The sequence below is a fragment of the Solanum verrucosum genome, unplaced genomic scaffold (assembly GCF_900185275.1).
Source record: "Solanum verrucosum unplaced genomic scaffold, falcon-dt-bn FXZP01000022.1, whole genome shotgun sequence".
NCBI lineage: Eukaryota > Viridiplantae > Streptophyta > Magnoliopsida > Solanales > Solanaceae > Solanum > Solanum verrucosum.
In genome coordinates, this window is record NW_026020086.1 from 3,124,386 (window position 1) to 3,147,623 (window position 23,238).

At 35.5% G+C, this 23,238-nt stretch overlaps 3 protein-coding genes across 4 annotated transcripts in view; 1 reads left to right on the plus strand and 2 right to left on the minus strand.

Annotated features, from left to right (window-relative positions):
* LOC125824507 (xylose isomerase) overlaps nt 1-23,238 on the plus strand; it is a 470,700-nt gene that overhangs the window by 324,421 nt on the left and 123,041 nt on the right. The window lies entirely within an intron of this gene.
* Nucleotides 303-12,112, minus strand: LOC125824481 (cyclic nucleotide-gated ion channel 17-like). The gene is made up of 7 exons (XM_049503862.1): nt 11,979-12,112; nt 10,564-11,104; nt 5,371-5,583; nt 4,865-5,166; nt 3,987-4,098; nt 2,045-2,281; nt 303-1,354 (listed from the first exon to the last, which is right to left on the minus strand). Exons 1-7 carry the CDS (start codon nt 12,005-12,007, stop codon nt 626-628), a joined length of 2,163 nt encoding a protein of 720 aa, XP_049359819.1. The 5' UTR covers nt 12,008-12,112; the 3' UTR covers nt 303-625.
* On the minus strand, nt 17,202-20,639 carry LOC125824475 (probable alpha,alpha-trehalose-phosphate synthase [UDP-forming] 11). Its single transcript, XM_049503858.1, has 3 exons — nt 18,172-20,639; nt 17,812-18,085; nt 17,202-17,730 (listed from the first exon to the last, which is right to left on the minus strand). The coding sequence occupies exons 1-3, from the start codon at nt 20,172-20,174 to the stop codon at nt 17,380-17,382; spliced, it is 2,628 nt and encodes an 875-aa protein (XP_049359815.1). The 5' UTR covers nt 20,175-20,639; the 3' UTR covers nt 17,202-17,379.

The following is a 23,238-nucleotide window of genomic DNA, read 5'->3' on the forward strand; positions in this document are numbered from 1 at the left end:
TTATTATTCATCGCATAAAAAATCTTTGCATCATAAACCTCACATAACTAGCATGTGAACCAAATAACCTCGTAGCATAAATAATTGGAAACAAATTTATAACAGCATTCTCAAAGTAAGGTCGGGGAGGATAGAGAGTACACGGACCTTATCCCGTTATCCCTACCTCAAAGGTAGAGAGGTTAATTCCGATAGACCCTTGGTAGATACAAATTTATAAGCATCACCACAATCAGATTCCAAGTACCTTAAAGCAAGATAGAGGGAAAAAAAAGGACATGAAGCATTGTAAAATTTTGATAAAAATACTTATTTACTTGTGCTATGGAACTAACAACTATAAGTTTTTACAAATGACTTGAGATGTTATTGAATTTATATAAGTACATATTAGCATCCTGCTACTGAAAACACTAATCTTAAATACAATTACATTAACCAAAAAAGGAAAATGAAAAACCACATTCCCTTGCCAAAAGCTCCCTCTCTTGCAACACTATTATCTTTTAGAAACGCGCGTTCCACATGTACAACGATGATCCCAAGTGTAAGAATGTATCGCAGAAACCTTCAATCTCAGAGTTGGTCATCGTATCGATATCTCAATGAAACGATCAGTCGGAATCTAGTCATCAGGCTCAGCTGAAAAGTCAGGCTCTTCAGGTTTCTGTAACTTAGGCAATCTTACATCTTTAAGCTTTTGAGCTCCTCTTCTTGTGTTAGCAGCAAATCTTGAAGCCAATATTGTGACTCCGAGGTGTGATATTCTTGGAGACGGATTTGAGCTAGCGTTACCTTGATCATGCTCCTCATTTTGCTCTGCTTCATCGACCGTACTCTCATCCAGAGAAAATGATTCCAGTGCTGCAAGATCTTTTGCCATTGTTCTCCGCTTGTGTCGTCTCCATGCAGCCTGAATGAAACAGGCTGCCCATGTGCGCCAATGGTGAGAGTAGAACCGGAATGTATGCTGGAGCTTCTTGCTATGAAGGCGTCTAAATTGGTTGGCGACAAACTTGAGATCTTCAGCTCTCAATGCGAATGCTTCTACTTCAACAAGCGCCTTGACTGTTCTGGTCGAAGAAGGCAAGTTGATCGTTGATTTCGGAAGCAAAGCCCAAGCAAGTAGCTCCTCTCCGCAAAAATCTCCAGGCCTCAATGTAATGCAATTGAAGAAACCAGTCCGACCACCATTCGTTGTAGAACTCTCGAGCCTACCTCTGATGATAAACAACATTTCCGCGACTGGATCTCCTTCACGGACAATATAAGTGCCTTCTGTGCTTAAGGACGAGACTAGACGTTCACATATTGCATCAAGTAATTGATCATCCATTTGGGAGAAAAATGGAACCTAAATAGTTGAAACAAAATAAGTCAAGATGAGCTTAACATGCAAGAAGGAATCAACAACGACAAAGAATGCATCTGTAACAAATGTTTATATAATTACAGTTTACAACTGAATCAACAAACATCTGTTCTATACAGATCGAAAAGTGAGAAAATATAAAAGAGATGATGGTCAAAAACACAGCTGAAGTATCACATATTAGCGAGTTTCCTATCGAAAGGTGTTCACTTTTCCTACCTGAACTATACCACTAACTATTTATCAAAACACACTTCAACGACCAGTTGTTCCCTTTTCCAATCTGAACGATGGTGATATTTCAGGTAGGAAAAGGGAACAACTGATAGTTGAGGTGTGTTTAGATAAATAGTTGGTGAAAGTTTAGGTAGGAAAAGTGATTACTTGATCGTTCAGGTAGAAGACTCGCAAAAACGTGAAACTTCAGCTATGTTTTCTACCATTAACTCAATATAAAAATGTGTTTATCTGAAAGTGGTAAACATATGCAAGATACCAGGGCCAAAAAGGATGGTGTAATAGAGATGCATATTGAGAACATACTCAAGAAATGGAAAAAAGACCAACAATATAAGTGTGCATCTTTTTAGAGGCCACCCTTCGAGCATATGCTTTTTGATAAATATACCAAACACTTCCGAAAGAATCAGTCAAGATGAAGGAAAATCATACCCTTCGGACAAGGTCCAGGCAAAGATGGCGTTGGATGTCACGACGAAGATCAGTAGGCAGGCCATGTAAAATTGTCTCTTCATCTACTCCTCTAGTAGCAACCCATTTATACTGATCAAAACGTCTAACCCGCTTTCTCAAATCTTCTGGAAGTTGACGATGCTCCATCCACTCTTCAGTATCTCTTCTCTTGAGTCTCCATTCCTCGACCCTCAACGTCAAAGACTGCAAGTATGTCTACATGCAAGAAAAAAAATTAAGAGTTAATATCCAAAAAGAATGATAAGAGAAGAAGTTGATTGCAAAGTCCTAAAGTTATGTACAACTTGCAGTTTGCACCCAATTAGAGTATTAACATGACAACAACATTACCCAGTGTAATCCCACAAGTGGAGTTTGGGGAGGGTAGTGTGTACGCAAACCTTACCCCTACCTTGTGAGATAAAGAGGCTGTTTCCGCTAGAGTTTAACACTATTTATCATTTAATAAATTAACATCATTCTTTTTATCAAACAAGGCAAACCAAACTTGTAAGACTTGAGCATGGCTCCTCTATCCACCACCTTATAACTGAAGTTTGCAGAGAAGATCATTCTTGAAAGGCCAGATAGCCTAATTGACACATTTACTATTCCGTGTTGACATCCCGCCCCTCCTACTCGCTGGGGTTTCATTAAAGCACCTGAATTCGTTAAAAGCTTGTTTTTAAATCCCTCTGATTGTTGACCGAGCTTATGTGTCATTTGTTTTACTTAGTCAGATAAAGTGCGTGATTACATGCTCTTAAGAGCAGCATGTATTAATTTTGATTGACTATTTTTAAAAACTTAAAAAGAAGAGCATAAAAAATCATATCAAAGGTTTATATTTAAAAGTCTTACCCACACTAATTATAAATTGTAAAACCATATGACTAGATACTACTAATTTTATTCATGATGATGCTACAAACAAATGACGATACAGTCCCAAACAAGTTAAGGTTGACTGTATGAATCCTTAGTGATCATGTTTCTCCACTTAAATACTATCGCAGGCCAACATTATACAAAAAAATTTAAAAGATAAAAATACTAGAAGTTCTTTTCTATTGGCATAAAAGTCTCGAATAAGGCTAAAAGAACTCCTAGAAATCATAGCACTTAATATAAATGTACTAACATGACCAAAATATATTCCTAATTAATTAGTACCACCTATATACAAAATACATCCCTGATTAATTACTACCACCTATGCCTACATACATCTTTTTCTTCTGTAGTGTCTTATCTTTCGCTAAGTCTGCATCGATTCCAAGAAATTAGTCTTTCAAACATCTTCCCCTTCCATGTGATTTTAACTCTGACTTATCCCTTTTAACACCTATATTCATCATGGTTTCATGCCTATTGACTAGTGCACCTAGAGGGCAACACAGAACATGACCAAATCATCTCATACTAACAATAAGGTGCACGAACAAGCAGTTCGATACTCTAGCAACTGTTATTATGTAAACCTTGATTTTGTTAACTTGCACTCAAAAACTTAAGCATCCCATGAAATTCATGCAAAATTTATGCATGTAAAGAGGATTATAAAATTACAACCACGTTGATTACAAGCAAGTTGGTATCGGCTATGTTGAACCCTCAATGTCCATGTAGTAAGCCCATATGAATCAAACATTACATTTGTAAAACGATAATAGTTTCTTTAACTCTAGAAGCTCTCTACATTTTCTACAGACAAATAAATCTATAAAGAGTAATAACATATGCAAAAAATTCACCAATCAAGCATAATCTAGGATATGTCAAATCAAGAACAACAATTATAACTGTCCACCTGTTAGTCAAGATCATGCTGTTAATAAACAGTCAAGAGAAAGAAGTACAGGGTCTAATAAAACAAGCTCATATTGAGGGAGAATGAATAGCAGCAGAACCTTTGATTTACCTGCATATTCCCAATAAGATGTGCGAACAAAACCAGACCCAAAATTGCAATAAGTATAGCAAAGGAAGTCTCCCCGATAAATGTACTCGTTGACAAATTCTGCCCATAAGAACTGTAACACAAGAAAAAGAAACATTTGAAGTTCAGATCTTCCTTCAAATGGCACATTTAAAAAGTGGATTAGAAGGGCAACTGGCACATTTACTCTCTAAATGTAATTACATCCTTAAGAACCTTTTTCAACGACTCCATCATGTATTTTCAAGACAAAGCAGACAAAACCATGATTTATAGACTACATATCCCGCTATCAACATTTCTAGGTACTAGCTTGTTTAATGAAACAAAAGATGTATGGATCAGTACCCACAATAATCAGTGAACGTCTACGACTGTTCTTGGAATGACAAGAATAATCACATCACCCCTAGAAACTCCCTGAGAAAGATGTTGTGAATTAGATAGTTGGAACTCATATTAACCATGTTAGGTGTTGAGAAGCATGTCACTCACAAGGCCAGATAACAAGGTTTTTTTGAAATAACCATGGTGTCCGGGTCAGCTTGCATGCACCTCGATTAATTCCTCGGGCTACCTGCCACCTCCCACCAACAACAGGTGCTAGGTAACTCTATCAACCAAGGCAAGAACAGATGAAAGATCACCTAGTGTTTTGTCTCTACTGGGATTTGAACGTGAGACCTTATGGTGTTCAATCCACTTCATTGACCACTAGGCCACACCCCAGGGGTGCACTTTCAAAATTGGAAATGCCTAATTGGTTTATCATTTCAATAAATTACAGCCAAAAACACTAGATAAGAACATTATAAATGTAAATGACGTCATTATTTGGTCCAACCCCATAGGAATATTACCTCAGCTGTTGTAAGCCCCACCACAAGCAATAGAAGTACTTTGCGATAAAACTTGAGGAGACAACATCCTTTTTAACTGCGCTTTCAAATATTCCATATTTAAAAGTACTATCCCCATCTGGATCACAACTTTCAAATACATTGGTGATATTTGCCCAACTCTTACGAGAACTTAGGTCAAAAGTATCACAATCCAAGTAGCGAAGCACGCACTGCGTAGAGCTGTCTTCCTTTCGGCATATTGATTTCCAGCAAGAAGTATATCGATCAACTGACAGTAAATACCATGCTGCACCTATAACCTGAAAAAAAAGAAAGAAAAACAAATACTCTGTCGTTATATTTAACTCTAAGAAAAGAAAACAAAAAGAAACACAGAGAAGCAAAACTCCAGTATAAATACAGAGGTTTTCAACCAATACTTTGTGACGGTCACAGGTTAATACCACAATTAACCGGACTTTTAACACATAAGTTTTGGAAATTAGGTTGTTGGAGCTACATACATGACTTGCCAACATGTAGAGAAGTAGATTATATGCAGCCCCTGCCCAAGCAGTTTTTGTGACAACTCCAGTAGCTTTGATAATCTGTGAACTTAATGGAAATATAAGATACAATCTGGGGATGTATTGGATTAGGACAATCAGCGCAAGAGCATTATTGTTATGATTAGCATGCTGGCTTCTCGTCGCTGGTATAATGAACCAGATGACTATCTGCAAGAAAGATTACTGTTTCATCATACCCTGCTCTACTACAGTAAAAATAGAGAAATTTTAAGGACAGGTGAGATATAAACTAGAAGAACGTGTTATCAATTTCTTGACATGTAAAGCTACCACCTTTAACCAGCATATGCTTCAAATACCCTGATACCAACTACAACAACAACAACATACCCAGTGAAATCCCACAAAGTGGGGTCTGGGGAGGGTAAAGTGTACGCAGACCTTACCACTACCTCGTGGAGGTAGAGAGGCTGTTTCCAGTGGACCCTCGGCTCAAGTACATCCAAACCAAGTAAGAGAAGAGGACACATTATAGAAAACATAGCATCCAATAAGAAAAATAGTGCATAATCAACAACGGAGACAATAACATCAAGAAAATACTGCGAGAGGCGAAGCGCAGTAAACAACATATGACTATAGGATCACAGACAAGAACTACAAGTGCCACTACCAACCCATACCCTCGCAAGGAAAGACAACACGCTAACCCTACTAACCTTCAACCTTAATACGCGACCTCCACTCCTTCCTATCTAGAGTCACGTCCTCGGTGATGTGAAGCTGAGCCAAGTCCTGTCTAATCACCTCTCCCCAATACTTCCTAGGCCTACCTCTACCCCTCCGCGTACCCTCTACCACCAGCCCCTCGCACCTCCTCACTGGGGCGTCTGCGCACCGCCTCTTCACATGCCCAAACCATCTCAGTCTCGCTTCCCTCAACTTGTCCACCACAGGGGCCACTCCCACCTTCTCCCGGATAACCTCATTCCTAATCTTATTGCTCCTAGTGTGCCCACACATCCATCTCAACATCCTCATCTCCGCAACATGCATTTTTTGAACATGTGAGTTCTTGACTGGCCAACACTCCGCTCCATACAACAAGGTCGGTCTAACTACCACTCTGTAGAACTTACCTTTAAGTTTAGGTGGAACTTTCTTATCACACAAGACTCCAGAAGCAAGCCTCTATTTCATCCAAGCAGCCCCTATGCGATGTGTGACATCATCGTCAATGTCACCACTTCCTTGGATTACAGCCCCAAGATACTTAAAACTTTCTTTCTTAGGAATGATTTGTGTGTCAAGTCTCACTTCCCCATCTGCCTCATCCAACGCATCACTGAATTTGCACCCCAAATATTCCGTTTTGGTCCTACTCAACCTAAACCCTTTGGACTCCAGCGTTTGTCTCCACACCTCCAGCCTCGCATTAACTCTGTCCCGTGTCTCATCGATCAGTACTATGTCATCCGCAAATAACATACACCATGGGACCTTCTCCTGAATAGACCGCGTCAACTCATCCATCACCAAAGCAAATAGAAAAGGGCTAAGGACTGATCCCTGATGCAGCCCCATCTCAACTGGGAAATGCTCCGAGTCTCCTCCAACCGTTCTAACCCGAGTCTTGGCTCCACCGTACATGTCCTTTATCGCCCTAATATAATTCATCGGGACACCTTTAGCCTCCAAGCACCTCCAGAGGACATTCCTCGGTACTTTGTCATAGGCCTTTTCAAGGTCAATGAACACCATATGTAGGTCTCTCTTCCTTTCTCTATATTTTTCTACCATTCTTCGCATAAGATGAATGGCTTCGGTAGTCGATCGTCCCGGCATGAATCCAAACTGGTTCTCAAAAATGGACACCCCTCTTCTCACCCTCATCTCCACCACTCTTTCCCAAATCTTCATAGTATGGCTTAGCAGTTTGATACCCCTGTAGTTGTTACAGTTTTGGATATCACCCTTGTTTTTATACAACGGAACCATTGTACTCCACCTCCATTCATCAGGCATCTTTGTTGTCTTAAAAATAACATTAAAAAGCCCAGTTAACCACTCTATACCTGCCTTGTCCGCGCTCTTCCAAAATTCCACCGGAATCTCATCGGGTCCGGTCGCTCTTCCCCTGCTCATCCTACTGATAGCACGTATAACCTCCTTGATCCTAAAACACCTACAGTACCCAAAGTCCCGAAGTCTTTCAGAGTGCGCCAAATCACCCAACACAATGTCTCCGTCCCCTTCTTCATTTAAAAGTTTGTGAAAGTATCTTCGCCATCTTTGTTTGATGGAGGTCTCTTCCACCAATACTTTGCCTTCCTCATCCTTGATACACTTCACTTGGTCCATGTCGCGAGCCTTCCTCTCTCTTGCTTTTGCGAGCCTATACAATTTCTTATCCCCACCTTTGTCCCCCAGCTCGACATACAAGCGTTCAAAAGTTGTTGTCTTAGCCTTCGTAACAGCTAACTTAGCTTCTGTCTTTGTCATCTTATAAACCTCCTTAAGCGTCCGCTTCTCTTCCTCATCTACGCACTCCACCCACTTTGTGTATGCCTCCTTCTTTGTTTCCACTAAGCCTTGGACTTCCCCATTCCACCACCAATCTCCTTTATGGCCTCCAAAGTTACCCCTTGATACCCCCAACACCTTTGAAGCAACTTCCCTAATGCAACTAGCTGCTTTATTCCAGCTGCTTTATGGTGTCCGCATCCTCACTACCACTCCAAGCCCCCATCCCAGTGAACTTCTCGCCCATCTCCCGAGAAAGGGCAGGGGTCAAGCCACCCCATTTAATCCTCGGTCGATCAAAAACAGCCTTCTTCTTCCTACCCCTCTTAATTTCCAGGTCCATCACCAAAAGCTTGTGTTGGGTAGTAAGATTTTCACTTGGGATAACCTTGCAATCCTTACAGAGACCTCTATCACCCTTCCTAAGGAGTAAGTAATCTATCTGAGTCTTAGCTATCGAGCTACGAAAGGTAACCAAGTGGTTCTCCTTCTTCGGGAAGCATGAGTTAACAATCACCAACTCAAAGGCTTTAGCGAAATCCAGAAGCGAAGTTCCACCTCCATTTCTCTCCCCAAAACCAAAGCCTCCATGAACATCATCAAAGCCACTAGAAGTTGCCCCGATATGGCCATTAAAATCTCCACCAATGACTATTCTCTCGGTGCTCGGTATACCTCTAACTACCTCATCCAAATCCTCATAAAAGAGCTTTTTGGCCTCCTCGTCCAAGCCCACTTGAGGTGCATAAGCACTAATAACACTTAAAGTACAACCTCCAATGACTATCTTAATCGTCATCAACCTATCATTGATCCTCCTAACCTCCACCACTTGCTCCCTCAAATCCCCGTCTACTAAAATACCCACCCCATTTCTATCCCTAGATCCTCCCGAGTACCACAACTTAAACCCGTCGACCTCCCGAGCCTTGGAACCTACCCATCTAGTTTCTTGGACACAAGCTATATTTATCTTTCTCTTCTTACCCTGATACCAACTAGAATCAAGAAACTAGAACTATGAGGCAAAATCACTAGTGACTAGTCCAAAATCAGGTTATCATTCCTACAAAACCTCCTATTTACGGTATATGAAAATCTTTCAATATTGACATGGTATATATTCCTTGATTGAATTTGGCTTCGCTGCGTCCTGAATCAATCAAAAAGCTTATTGATTTGATTCATCCCTCCCGACATGAAGGAATGCCCGATAATCCTTCGGGGGCTGGTATGTCCTTTCAGTTCTAGTCTGGGGAACGCCGATCAGAGAAAGCACTCCTATACTGCCTGGTGTTGATTCAGCAATTTGCATCTAGTGGGGAGCTTTGTCATCTCAAAGAATAAGCAGATTTTTACCATATCTAATGACCCTAGCTTGCCAGAAGTGTGGTCAATTTTGGATCCTCACAGTGCTTTTATGAGAACATCAGTTAGTTGGCCTTTTGAGTTGACAAAACTCGTAACAATGCACCCAAACTTAATCTTTTTGTTGAATGAAATGACAATCTGCTTCAATGTGTTTTGTTCAGTCATAAAAGACTAGATTTAAAATGATATGTAGTATGGGTTGATTATCAAAAATCATTATCAATTTAACTCCTCCAATCTTTAACAGATATTGTCTTAGTCCTATAAGCTCACAAGTAGTTAATGCCCTAGTCAAATATTTTGTCTCTGCACTTGACCTAGGCACCACATCTTGCTTTTTACTTTTCTAGGGTACTCCCTTCGTCCCAATTTATGTGGCACTTTTTTTTGTCTATCCCAAAAAGAATGTTACCTTTCTATAATTAGAAACAACTTTAAAATTCCCCTTTCACATAAATGTTTAAGGTTTGTTTTAGACCACAAATTTCAAAAGTCCTCCATTCTTTCTTAAACCTATGCCTGGTCAAACATTGTCACATAAAATATAATAACCTGAAGTGGACTGTCTATCAAAGGGACAACCTGCCTAATTTGCATCAGAATACCCAACATGTGCATCTCCGTTGCCCCAATTAACCTTGTCCTAGAGAGCCTTTCAAATATATTAGGACGTGAAATACTACATCCCGGTGACTATCACAAGGTGATTGGAGAACTGGATGGGTGATCGTAAGATAGTTGAGTTTTTTAACAAGTCCCCAATATCTACCTTGATCCATTAGAGGCTCCCCCTATCATTGAACAAGCTTAGTACTTGGATCCATGGGAGTGTCCACAAGTGTGTAGTTCAACATACTTGTGTCTTCCAAAATATCTAAGGCATATTTCCTTTATGAGATGACAATGCTATTATCAGACTGTATCACCTCAATGCCTCGAAAGTATTTAAGCTTCCCCAAATCCTTAATATGAAATTGACTTGATAGATGTTGCTTAAGTTATGCGATACCTTCATGACCATTACTTGTGATAACAATGTCATCAAATAAAACAGTTAAAATGATATGTTTGTCATGAGATTAATGCCTATAGAATACTGAATGATCAGCTTGTGTTTGAATCAATCCAAATTGTTGGCCGACAGTTCAAACACAACCAAACCATGCTCTAGGAGACTTCTTGAGACCATAAAGAGATCAATGAAGTCGACAAAGAGATCAAATTGCAATCCAATTAAGTACAGAAGCTTGTGAAATGTTTATAAGATAAAATGTTCCTAGTAGAACAACATACCTGAGGTAGAGGAAGAGTTGCAATCAGATCGATGAAAAAGTCAGATTTTAAATATCTTCTAGCAATTTCTCCAGGATCCATTACAAGCTCACCCTTCCCAAATACCCTTGTATTTGGGGCAACATAAGCAGTCCGGAACTTAATGAACACATGTAATAGATAGAAAAAATCTGCTATAGTTCGGAAAATGGTGACAACAATTCGCAAATTCAAATCTGTTTTCACACAACTCGACTCTTTAGTTCCTTGTATGATGGGCAAAAAGAAATACAATGGATCAACAAACAGTGCCAGCAAGCATGATATAATAAAAATCCTATTCCACTGGATTACAAGGTCACTCCCCGGATCAAGTATTCGCTTCCTCCAGGACTCATGGTCCTCGGGATACACCTTCTTAGGCCTCCCAAACTTAAGAGTATCAGTGACTTTATATTTGCCATCAGAGTTCAATAATGGAGGTGAGAATTTTTTCTCTACGTTCGAACTGTCTGCTATTCCTCCCAAAAAACCACCTTGTTGCTTTTCACCAGAGTAGAACCTAAAAAATGCATAAATCAACTATGAGCTAAACAAGAAAGTTTTGATTATGATACAACAGCAACAGCAACAACAGCAACATACACAGTGAAATCCCACAAGTGGAGTCTAAGGAGGGTACAGTGGCCCTCGGCTCGAGTACATCAAATCAAAGTAGGTCCTTGATTATGATAAAACTAGGAAAATTTTGCCCTCATTGAACTAACTAGCTTATGTTCCAAGTCATGTTAAGCAAAATTGTACAATCCAGCTTATGTTCCAAGTCATGTTAAGCAGAAATGAATACAAGATATTTCAATATCTAGCATCCAGCACAATAAAGAACCAAAAAATGCACAAATCAACTATGAGCTAAACGAAGAAAGTCCTTGATTATGACACAACAACAAAAACATACCCAATGGAATCCCACGAGTGGGGTCTGGGAAGAGTAGAGTGCACACAGACCTTACCTCTACCTCTACCTGTTTCCAGAGGACCCTCAGCTTAAATACATCAAATCAAAGTAGGTCCTTGATCATGATAAAACTATGAAAACTTGCCCGTGCTTTGCGCAGTCGACAAAACCTCATTGAACTAACAAAATGATCTTCCAGAAAAGAAATCAAAACACAAAATTGCACAATCCAGCTTATGTTCCAATTCATATTTTGGAAAAGCAGAAATGAACACAAAATATCTCAATATCTAGCATCCAGAACAATAAAGAACCAAAAAAAATTCAATCTTTAAACACCCAAAGTTCTAATTTCTACAATATATCACCAAAAAAAACAAAAAAGATCTCATCTTTTTCCAAATTACTACACAAGAAATCATCAAATCACAGAAACTAAACCAAAAACACAAAAAAAAATTAAAAAAATATCACATACCTTACAAACCTCTCCTTCTTCGGCTCCATTCCAAGAAGGGTAACAACAAAAATAATAATCAAGAATAGGTTTTTTTAAAACCCCTTTACTCTTTCATCTCTTCTAAATGTGAACACAACACAAGTCTTCAGAAAAAAAGTGGTCAGAAGGGAACAGTGAACTAAACTAAAAATACCCAAAAGGCCCTTTAATCAAGAAAAAAGATTAAAAAAATTTATAAAAATATAAAACATTCTTGAAAGTATGTTTTGTAGTTAAGATTTGCAGAGTTCTGTAAAATTCTGATAAAATAAATAATTTTAGTGTGAAGAGGAAGAGTGAATTGGTGTGGTCAGTGATTGATATTTTAGATTAGGAAAATTTCAAAGTAATTAATTCATTTTAATAAATTAGAGTTAGTTGTTAGTATTAATATGGTGTTAATTAAGGTGCAGATGCAATTAGTCAAGAAATGTTGACCAGAACAGGACTATATGTATAAATAATTAATTAATAGTAATAATAAATTGCATTTTTACAAAAAAATAAATAAAAAATCGTGTGAAGTCATATTCATTTGTGGGGTCCATGAAGAATTTTTTATTTTTATTTTTAAAAAAAAAACATTGATTATCCTATTGGAGGCTTGATTACTAGTGGACCTACTAATCTTTTCTTTGTTTATTCTTAATTTCCCCCATAATGAAAAAAGAAATGATCGGTTGGTGACGGTCAATTAAATGATATTCATTGTTTTTGAAAGGTGGGAGTCATTTTTGGAGTTTATGTATCACCAAATAAGAATTAAGGACTATCTCAAATTTTTTGTTTGTAATAGTCTATTAACTTTTCGAAATATGTGTGATCAACTCTGTTAGAGCTCAAGTTTTATTGGTTCATTGATGAAAATCTATTAAATTATATTTATTACATTCGATAAGTGGATTTCATTTTTTTTTTGGAGTTTATGTGTCATTAAATAAAAATTCATATATATTTGTTCATAAACGACATAATTAGGTACACTTCACTATCGTATATATTATTATTACCTATATTTAAGAGTTTTTTGCCATATATTGAAGAAAAAAATACTTAGATACATGTTTTTTTGCTATCAGATACACAAAAATAGGGAGAGAGGCGAGCGAGATTAGTATGTATCCAGATATATGCGAATCACACTAGATACATGTATATGTATGTATCTAGAGCGATTCACATGTTTTTGAAATACTAGATACATGGGAGAGCGGCGAGCAAGATGGTAGAGAGGTGAGGGAGGCCATCAAGATTTGCTATGTATCTCATATACATGCAAATCTTCTTGGATACAATGTATCTAGAATAAATTACACTTAATTTTGACCTCATGTATCCGAGATACATGTATCTGGACACATCTGAAGGCACCAAAATCTGATAAGATACGTAATATCACGAGCTAGAGTGTGTCTAAATAATTAGCTCCTAAACTAGTGAAATTTACGTAAGTTTCCCTTGTTTGTTTGGAACAAGTGTCATAAACTTTGTTTGAGCTCAATTTTTTTAGAAAATATTAAAGTAACAGATACTCATATTTGGGCTCAAAACTTTTCACAATCCAAGCCCATACCCCTAATTTGTTCCATTTTTTCAGCAGCAGTCCAACTCAAAGTCCAAATCCAAGTTGCTGCTATGTATGTTGGTGTTGTTATTGGGGAAAAAATCAAATCGAGAATCAAATCAAAATTTGAGTTTTCTGATAAACTCAAATCGAAGAACCGAACACTCGTCGTATAAAGAACTACACAAGGAGATCAATAATTAATTTATCCAAAATTGAGAGGACACTATAGATAGAATTTCTTAATTATAATGTAATAATTATGAGTTACTGAAATGATCATTTTTTTTCCTTTTCATTGAATGTGCAACTATTTTCTAAATTCTAAAAGAAAATTACAAATTTACGATAGTTTTCATCACCGTTCATTAGTGGTTGAAGTGAGATTTTCATTCAAGTATTTATCATCGATTATATATATTCATAAAAAGAAATCATATATATATAATGTGATTTTTTGAAGAAAAAAAATGATTCAAATGAATAGAAACATACGATAGAATTTTTTGACAAATAAAATTCATCAGATTCATGTTTTTAAGTGGTGTTACTAAAACATTTTTTTATTGACAAGAAAGTTAGAAACATAATTCTAATCCTTTAGTAGTACTACCAACTTATTAGAATATTCTTTTTTTTATCTTATCATCTTAGCAAATTGACATACCATAAGTTTTGTACTTTGTACTTATAATATTTTTATAACCTTTAACACATATAACATTTAAATTTTTTTATTAGATAACTTTCCTACTAAAAGAATATAAAATTTAGCAAACATGCACCAAATTAATGATAGAATAAAAAATATTGGATACTTATCTTCCAAACCAAACAAATATAATATAAGCATAATCTCATTGTGTTAAAATTTACATGGCATTTACGTGGTGTAGACTATAACATTATGAAATTAATTTTATAATTAAATATTTACGCGCGAATAGATGTGATGAAACTGATAATAATGATTGATGTATTAGGTGAAATGTATTTATAAGCATATGTTTTTGTTGCTAAAAATGATTAAATTGGAGAAAGTTAAACAATTCAAATGAAATAGAGAGCGAGTTAGAAATGTCGTTTTTTCAAAGGATATTTAGAAAATTATAAAAGATTTTAAGAATAAAATAGTAAAAATTTCGGTAAAATAAAAAATGCTCGTAAGCTGAAAATTGTAATACAAGCTTGAGATCAGGGGCAGAGCTACAACCCGCAAAGGGTGGTCAGCCGAACACCCTTCGCTAAAAAATTAGATCAAAGATAAAATATTTGTTATTATGTGGATATATTAATAAATGAATACTCTTAAATTCAACAAAGGGACCAAAGGTAAGAGTGCTCAGTTAAGAGCCTAAGGTTCCTGGTTTTATCTTGCTTACTGCATTTCAACAAAATCTTTTTTTTTTAAAGGAAAGAAACAGAAATATCTGTCCGAAAAAAGTTTCAACAATTCTCTTGAACTAAAAAAAGTTCACTTATTTTTAAATTATGAAAAAATTCTCAATAATTCACTTTAAAAAAATTTTGCACCCACTTCGCTAAAAAAAAAATCACTCTTTTAAAGTTTGAACACCTTGACGAATTTTCTGGCTCCGTCACTGCTTGAGATGACCAACGTATCTTATAACTTTTTGACAAATTTTACCTTAAAAACACCTTTAATTTCGTCAAACACATAAATAAATTTTAAAAAATATTTATAAATCAATTTGATCGGCGTATAAATTTATTGAGAAACTACTCATATTTGGTCTTAATAAGTGTTTTTCTCCTCTCTTTTTTTCTTTTTAATGTATGTCACAAATTCATAATTGTTTAAACCAATCTTTTCATTGACAAGAAATCAAGATTTATCCTTTCGTACTATCAATTTATTTCAATTAATTAGTTCCTTATCTTGTCAAGGAGTAATGTCCTATCATGATAAATTTTATAAGAGGGTTCCTATTTTATGGCATCGTGTTTGATCGGATACAAAATTTTACAAAAAAAAATAAATAAAAATATAGAAATTTATGGTTTAAAAATAAATTGTAGATATTTTGTGACTATTAATATTTATAAAGAGTAAAAAAAAAAACTTATTTTAAATGTAGAAAGGTTTTTTTTTTTGCGGAACATACTTCTAAAAAATGCATCACATAAAATGAAATCAAGAAAGTAATAAGTACTCCGAAATTCATATAATTTGAATCTAGAAAAACGAAAAATAATTTGTATTTAGGTAGTGAAATATACCAAATGATAGCCTAAAATATTAGGCACTTATCTTCCAAAAATACAAACAAATATAAACAAAATCTAGATAAATATGACTTTTTCTTCATTGTATGAAGTCTTTTGGCATATTATGTATAAAATAAAATAATATATACTAACAAAAGAGATGAGAAAATGACCAGCAACTAAGCATGCCAAGACCAAACTATTTTTAACTTTATGTTTTCATTGAATTGGTACAAAAATGAACCAACGGCTTCTGTTTTGTCCATATTTAGATAAACAACCCATCTTATTTATAAATAAAAATATAGTGAATTCGATACACAAAGCATCTCGCGTTATCATAGTCTGCAAGGATTCGTACCCCAAGAGATGTAATAGAGAAAATAAGCATTTGTGATCGCTTTGACGACTTGATGAATAAAAAATGAAGGAAATTATAATATTTAAATGGTACAAAAATGCAAGTGTTTGAAATTTGAGACAACATCCAAAATAGGTTCACAAGAAGAAGCAAATTTTTGGAACATTCTTGGTATAGTACCATTATTATCTATTAGGATATGCTTTTAGTATGCCTCATTTTGAGTCATTTCCAAGAAATGGATAAGCATTTGGGGATCTAGTCAATTGAGGACTTCTTCCAATTATGTATTTCCCAAACTTTGTAGGTAGAGTCACCTCTGGATGTAAATTCAAAATTTAAATACTTTAGGTTCCATGTTTCAAGTAGTTGATTTACTAAATTTGAATTATATATGAATATACTTATTTATTGAAAATTTATCTGTTCCACTCAACATCATCATATCACTAAAGCCCACTTTTGTCCCTGCTCGACGCAACTCAAGCAAGAGACTAAATTATTAGTTGAGCGACAACCCTTCCACTTGATACCATTGGATTTCTAAGGCCAACTTTTTTAACTACACGACATAATTCGAACAAGAACCCTAACTTGCTAGACGAAAATCGAGCAAGAGTCCAGACTTAGCATATCATCACTAGCACCAAGATTGTCACTATCAATTTCGATCTGATCTCATCAAAAAGGAAAAACCTTAGCAATATTCCTCAAGAGTCATAACCAAGCATTGTCCCAAATGGAGGCCTCTCAAGTCTCTAAGTCAACATAAAGAACCAACTTTTTGGTGTATAACTACTCTAGTGGTTGAACACCTTCACCATCAACCTGTCTACCGATTTCGAGCCACGCTGAAGGGTAAGTGAAAACACTCCTGATGGGGAAGGGGAAAAGAAGAAAAACTACTATAGAATTGGTGATGCATATGGAAAGATGACTTGGTATGTATTTGAAACATGAGACAACTAGGAAAAACAAGAAGGTTCAAAAGAGCCATTTATATAAATTTTACCCAAAAAATGTAGTACTATCACCTTGATAATCCAGTAACTACACTATGTATAACTTGCCTAGGCAAGTCATATAAGAGCAACTATGAACCAAGAAATTTGCTAAATTTTATAACTCCCTAGAGGGCTAAGAAAATGGAAATTTGCTGAAAACTAAAAACTATGTTTCTTTCAACTGATTCTTTTGGATGACCTCTGAATTCTATGAAGTTTTGTCTATACAAAGGATGCATGATTCTTAACTATGGAGAGATCTTCGACAGAGGCGACTTGATGGACCGCCGCCTTAGGTGGTAGCTGCATTGCTGTAGAAGCTGCTGAGAGGCCTTGAAGCATTTTTACAACTTCAGCTGGATCATCAAGATAGTACTTAGCCATACTCGGTTTCTGCCCGACGGTGCAGGCAAAGACTTCTGCATTATCAGGCAGAGAATTGTTGCTTGCAATGCTCTCAAACATGTCTTCGTCTGATCTGTCATCACCTATGCACAACATGAAATCGGGAGACTTCCCTTTGCTCTGCATCGACGCCAAGAGGCTTTGAAACACCAGACCTTTGCTTACATCCTGCAATAGATTAATGTACATATACATGATGAGTTTGCATCCATGTGAAAGATCATTGTCCTAGGGTTAATTTTTCCATACCTGTGGTTTCACCTCAACAATGTGTTGGCCTCGTTTAACAACCACAGGCTCGTTAGCGAGCACACTCTCGAGGTGATCGAGAAGCTCTTTAGCCTGCCAAATGCCAAAGTCAGGGTCCGCTTCAAGATGATGCCACACTAGTGCACTTTCCTTCTGCTCTATCGACGAGCCATCTGTTGCCTCGGTGTATTTCTTCATAATAGGCAACACCACTTTTTTCCAGTCAAGGTCTGCAGGTACCGGACGAGATTCCCAATCGGAATCCTTACTCCACCTTAACAAAATACAAAGCAATTGAAAAAATGAATAACATCACAAATATAAAAATATTATCTTGAATTATAAAGATAGTGGTTTTACCTAGTGAAATAACCATGCTCTGCTGATAAGCCAAGTTCCGGACATGGAGAGAACCACTTGCTGAGCGTATCCCTTCCTCTACCACTCACGATAAACACGATGTTCTTTGGATCACTGCATAAACCATTCAGAATTGAGATGACTTCTGCACTTGGGGCTTTGTCCACTTTATCCTCTGGCAACATAGTACCATCATAGTCGAGTAGGATGAGCCTGCTGTTTGTCAATTTATAAGAAGAGACGATATGGGCTACCGAAAGCTTCTTGAAATTCGGTCCGAGGGCAACAACCCTGAAGCCAAGACCAAGGCCAATACCCCAACATCTCTTGTGATAATGCTCTTCACAAGCTCTCTTGAGGTCTTGATCGAAACTCCTCGCCCAATATGCAACGTCATGAGAAGAAACATATCTATAGTGCTTCTCATGACGCAATTCTTTCTCCCTATCATTCATCATGGCTCCTGAAGTCATACCAGTGGCTACACTCTCAATGTCCCATGGATTGACCCTGATAGCACCGCTGAGAGACGGGGAGCAGCCGATGAACTCAGAAACAACAATCATACTCTTTCGTTGTTCTCCATTAAAACCTGGACCCAAGGCCTTATCCAAATTATTGTTGCTCTGCCTAGAAACTGTATACTCATAAGGCACCAAATTCATTCCATCTCTAACAGCATTAACAACAACACACTCAGAAATCACATAGTGAGCTATCTTGTCCTGCGTAGAAACAGGACCGTTAATACAGACAATCGGTTCATACCCCGGTTTTCCATATTTCATATTGATCTCACTGGCAATCTTCTTAACCTCTTCTTCAACCTCTCTGATATCATTTCCTCTACTTCTCGGGGGGTTCGTAATCTGAACCAACACTACCCTTCCCCTCAAGGACGGGGATTGCTCGAGAAGATGTCCCATCGCTAAAAACTTCAGACCAATCCCTTTAAACATATCCATATCATCGATACCTAACAACACGATTTTCCCCTCATACTTCTCTTTCAATTCCTTCGCCTTCTTCGCCGTATCAGGCAAAGACATAACATTTTGGATCTGCCCCATGTGAATACCAACAGGAAGGATTTTAATAGTCACAGTTCTACCAAAATAGTCAATACCAATGTAACCTCTTTTTGACTGATAATCCAAACCTAACATCCTACTACAACATGACAAGAAATGTCTAGCATAATCAAATGTCTGAAAACCAACAAGATCACAATTCAACAAAGCCCTCAAAATCTCATCCCTAACAGGCAATGTTCGATAAATTTCAGACGATGGGAAAGGACTATGAAGGAAAAACCCAACTTTTATCCTACTATACTTTTTCCTCAACATAGTAGGCAAAACCATGAGATGATAATCTTGAATCCAAACATAATCATCATCAGGATTAATCACCTCATAAACTTTATCAGCAAAAATCTTGTTTGCTGATACATAAGCCAACCAATTAGACCTATCAAATCTTACACCATGACTAGATGTCAAAGGCAACATGTAATGAAACAAAGGCCATAAATAATGCTTACAAAAGCCATGGTAATATTTGTTTATCAAATCTAATGACAAGAAAGTTGGTACACACCTAAATTTCTCCCATAAGAAATTAGCAACTTCTTCTTGATCATTCAATTCAACATCAGCTTTCAAACAACCAACATAAACAATCTCCAAATCTGGTGATAAACCATCTTTCAGCTGCAAAATCAATGTATCTAAAGCATATCTGTCCCATTCAAAACACCATTTTTTCCCCTCTTTTTCATCTTTACAAAAAGCTTTCACTGGTAACTGATTTGCTACAATGATCCTTCTACTCCCATTTTTCACACCAGGTGAAACTTCCCCCTTTTCTTCATCTCCTTCTCCTCCTCCTCCACCAAAATCTGTTATAATCCCTGGAACATTCATCAACTTTGGGATTCGAGCCCGATCAGTAACAGAATAGTCATCAAGATTAAGCAGATTGAAACAAGATCTTGACAACATAATCACAACACAAAAAACACACAAAAACAAAACTTGGGTATCAAAAATTAACACTTTTTAATTATAAAGTTTAAAACTTTACTCCATAAACAGAGCAAACACCAAAGATTCTTGAATTTTCAAATGATGAAACCAAAAGGGTATTTTAAAAAAACAAGTAAAAACCACACAACACACATAAAAAACACAAAATCAAGAACTTGGGTATGCAAAAAATTTACTTTTTGAAGATAAAGTTTAGAGCTTTATACCATTTTTAGACCAATAAACACAGCAAACTCCAATGGATTCTTGAAAATTCAAAAGGGTGTTTTTCAGAATTTTTTATTTTTTTTTTGCTTCTTTTTTATCGATGGGTGTTACAAATGAAAAGTTTATACTTGATTAAAAACCAAGAACTACTATATAAAAGTTTCATGGAGAAACCAAATATGGAAAGTTAATCAAAACTTAATTAACCCCTTATATATATAATGTATATATATATATAATAAATATATGTATATATTTTCTACACAAGGAAGGTGGTGGTGGTGATTGAGGATAAGAACGAAGGGGAACAAGACCGACTTTACACCAATATGGGTTACTACGTGAATGGGTTTTTGGAAGGTTTGAGATTTTGTGGGTTATGGGGGTAGGGGGTAAAAGGGGGTGGGGTGGGGTGGAGGTAGGGGGTAAAAAGGGCGTGGGTGGGGGTAAAGAGTACTAATGAATGGCCAAGATTTGATTTTTATTACTTTTTGATGGTCAAGATTTGACAAGATCATATATATATCTTCTTAATTAAAACAAGAAAAAAGATCTTTTTAAAAAATAAAAATAAAATAAAAATTATTTCCATATAATCTATTTGGTGAGTTGTAACGCCTTTATCTCTCTAGAAGATCTTTATTTTCTCTCACTATATCTATTGTGTATAATTATATGTTTAAGAGGTCAATATGTATGTAAATATTTAATGTGGGGTAGGGGTTAGGGGGGTTGGGGTGATTTTTATTTAAGATTATAGATTAGGTCACATGTTAGATAACGTGGTCTTTTTATACACGAAGTTTACTTGTGGTGCTTATTGGTCTAAAATTTTAATACTACGATTCTTTTTCTATCTTGGGAATAAATATATACTTTAATTAATTTTCAATATTAGAAGAAAAAAAAAAAGGAAGGAAATGGGAAAATATGGAGAAAATTATTTGTTTGAAAAAAATGAGGATTGTGATGTATAATTTTAATGTTTGAGGAAGTTTTTTGAGGTTATTTTGGGAAAATGAATATATTGCGATCTAAATTAGAAATTTTACTTTTATGGAGTTATGTGTTAATAATGAAAAAAGAGAAAGGAATAGTAGTTACAATGTAGCTAGTAAAGGACAATCAACGGCTTTGTCGAGTCTGATCTGTCTGTTTTGACTGTATTGTCGTTTACGATTTTAAAAAATAAATTTTGAAAATTGGTGTGTAATCACGTTGTTTGAGTCAGTTGTCAGAGAATATTCGAAAAGAGTAAAAATAACGTGATGTTACTACTTGCAGTTCTCGTTTTATGGGGTTATATAACGACAAAGTAATAATAATTATGCAGGTAATAAAATACAACTGATTGCTTTGTGGAATTTCATCTGTCTATTTTGGTTGTATTTTCTTAATAATTTTAAAAAATAAGTTTTGAATTTCAAATTTGAATAAAGATAATATTAGCGCGTTATCATCATATTTGAGTGTTATTAAAAACTGTTTAGAGAAAATAAACATATTACAATTTTACTTGGTAATCTCACTATATGGAGTTATATAATGATCAAAAGAAAACAAGGTTGGTAGCTTTGCTACTAAATAACAATGGATTGTTTTGTCAAATTAGATCTGCCTAATTTATTTATATTTTTTCAATATTTTAAAAAATAAATTTCAAATATTAGATAAAAATAATATTGGCGTGCAATAATAGTGTTTGGGTGAGCTGTTAGAGATTATTTGGAGAAATAATATATTACGATTTTCTTGAAATTTTATAATGATAAAGAAAAAGTTAGAAATTGATTTACTTTCTTAGATCAATTTAGTAAAAATAATAATCAAATTATGATTAATAGTTTCAAAATTCTCCAACTTATTGTTGATAATATATATTTTAATTTTTTTTTTTGATCTCATGCATAAAATATAATTGCAAAGGAGTTACGTATTGGCTTATGATATTTATCTTATTATTTACTTTTATTATATTAGAAGGAAAAGAAATACACAAATTTGTAACTTGAATATGACTTGTCTCTTATTTATTTGGCATTCAACATTAATCAAAACTTTGTTCTTAAAACAAATATTTCACCAAAAATGTTTTCCCCCCTTTCTTACCATGCTATCTGAACTTGAACATCGTCGTTAATCTATTAAATTGTTCATAATTAATAAAATGATATAGATATGAATATTAGTCTATAACATAGATGAAAGTCTGACAAATAATCGTGGTTCAATTCTTATTATTACTTTTTTTTTATAAAAAAAAAAGTAGATATATATAATTAAGTTGAAATTGTAATTATTATTTTTGGGATAATTATAGTTATTATATATTAGTATGCAAAATAATTTTATGTTTTATAGGCTTATATTATTTTTGACAATTAAACGAGGCATATGACAATTTTCTTTAGTGAAATTGTAAAATGTATCTATTAAACTATACGAAATATCTTAATTTTACGATTCATTATATTTTGTGGTCATTGATTTTCATTAGGGTTAGAGATAAAATATAAGACGATTTGCTAATCTATCCATCTATATCTTCTATACTACTTTAAAAGCATAAACTTCTGAACTTCAAAGTTAAATACTCTAAAGGGATATGACTTTTATTCTGAAAGGTTGTGACTTCTCCGAGAGTTGTAACTTTTTCGAAAAGTTGTGACTTTTTCGAAAGGTTGTGATTTTTCCAAAAGATTGTGACTTTTCGATGAGCTTTAAGTTTTCCGAAGGGTTGAGATTTTTTTAATAAGGCACAATTAGCACCTATTCATACTACCATTTGTTAGCTATAAATAGAGAGGTTCCC

Bases quoted from the DNA above. Each gene is read 5' to 3' on its own strand.
- LOC125824481 (XM_049503862.1), bottom strand. From the start codon at position 12,007: ATGGAGCCGAAGAAGGAGAGGTTTGTAAG. The intron at 5,584-10,563 runs GTATGTTGTTCT...TCTTTCTTGCAG, and splicing joins CAACTCTTCCTCTACCTCAG to ATAGTCATCTGGTTCATTAT. The intron at 5,167-5,370 runs GTATGTAGCTCC...CTTTTTTTTCAG, and splicing joins TCTACATGTTGGCAAGTCAT to GTTATAGGTGCAGCATGGTA.
- LOC125824475 (XM_049503858.1), bottom strand. From the start codon at position 20,174: ATGTTGTCAAGATCTTGTTTCAATCTGCTTAATCTTGATGACTATTCT. The intron at 18,086-18,171 runs GTAAAACCACTA...TATTTTGTTAAG, and splicing joins GAGCATGGTTATTTCACTAG to GTGGAGTAAGGATTCCGATT. The intron at 17,731-17,811 runs GTATGGAAAAAT...AATCTATTGCAG, and splicing joins TTGTTGAGGTGAAACCACAG to GATGTAAGCAAAGGTCTGGT.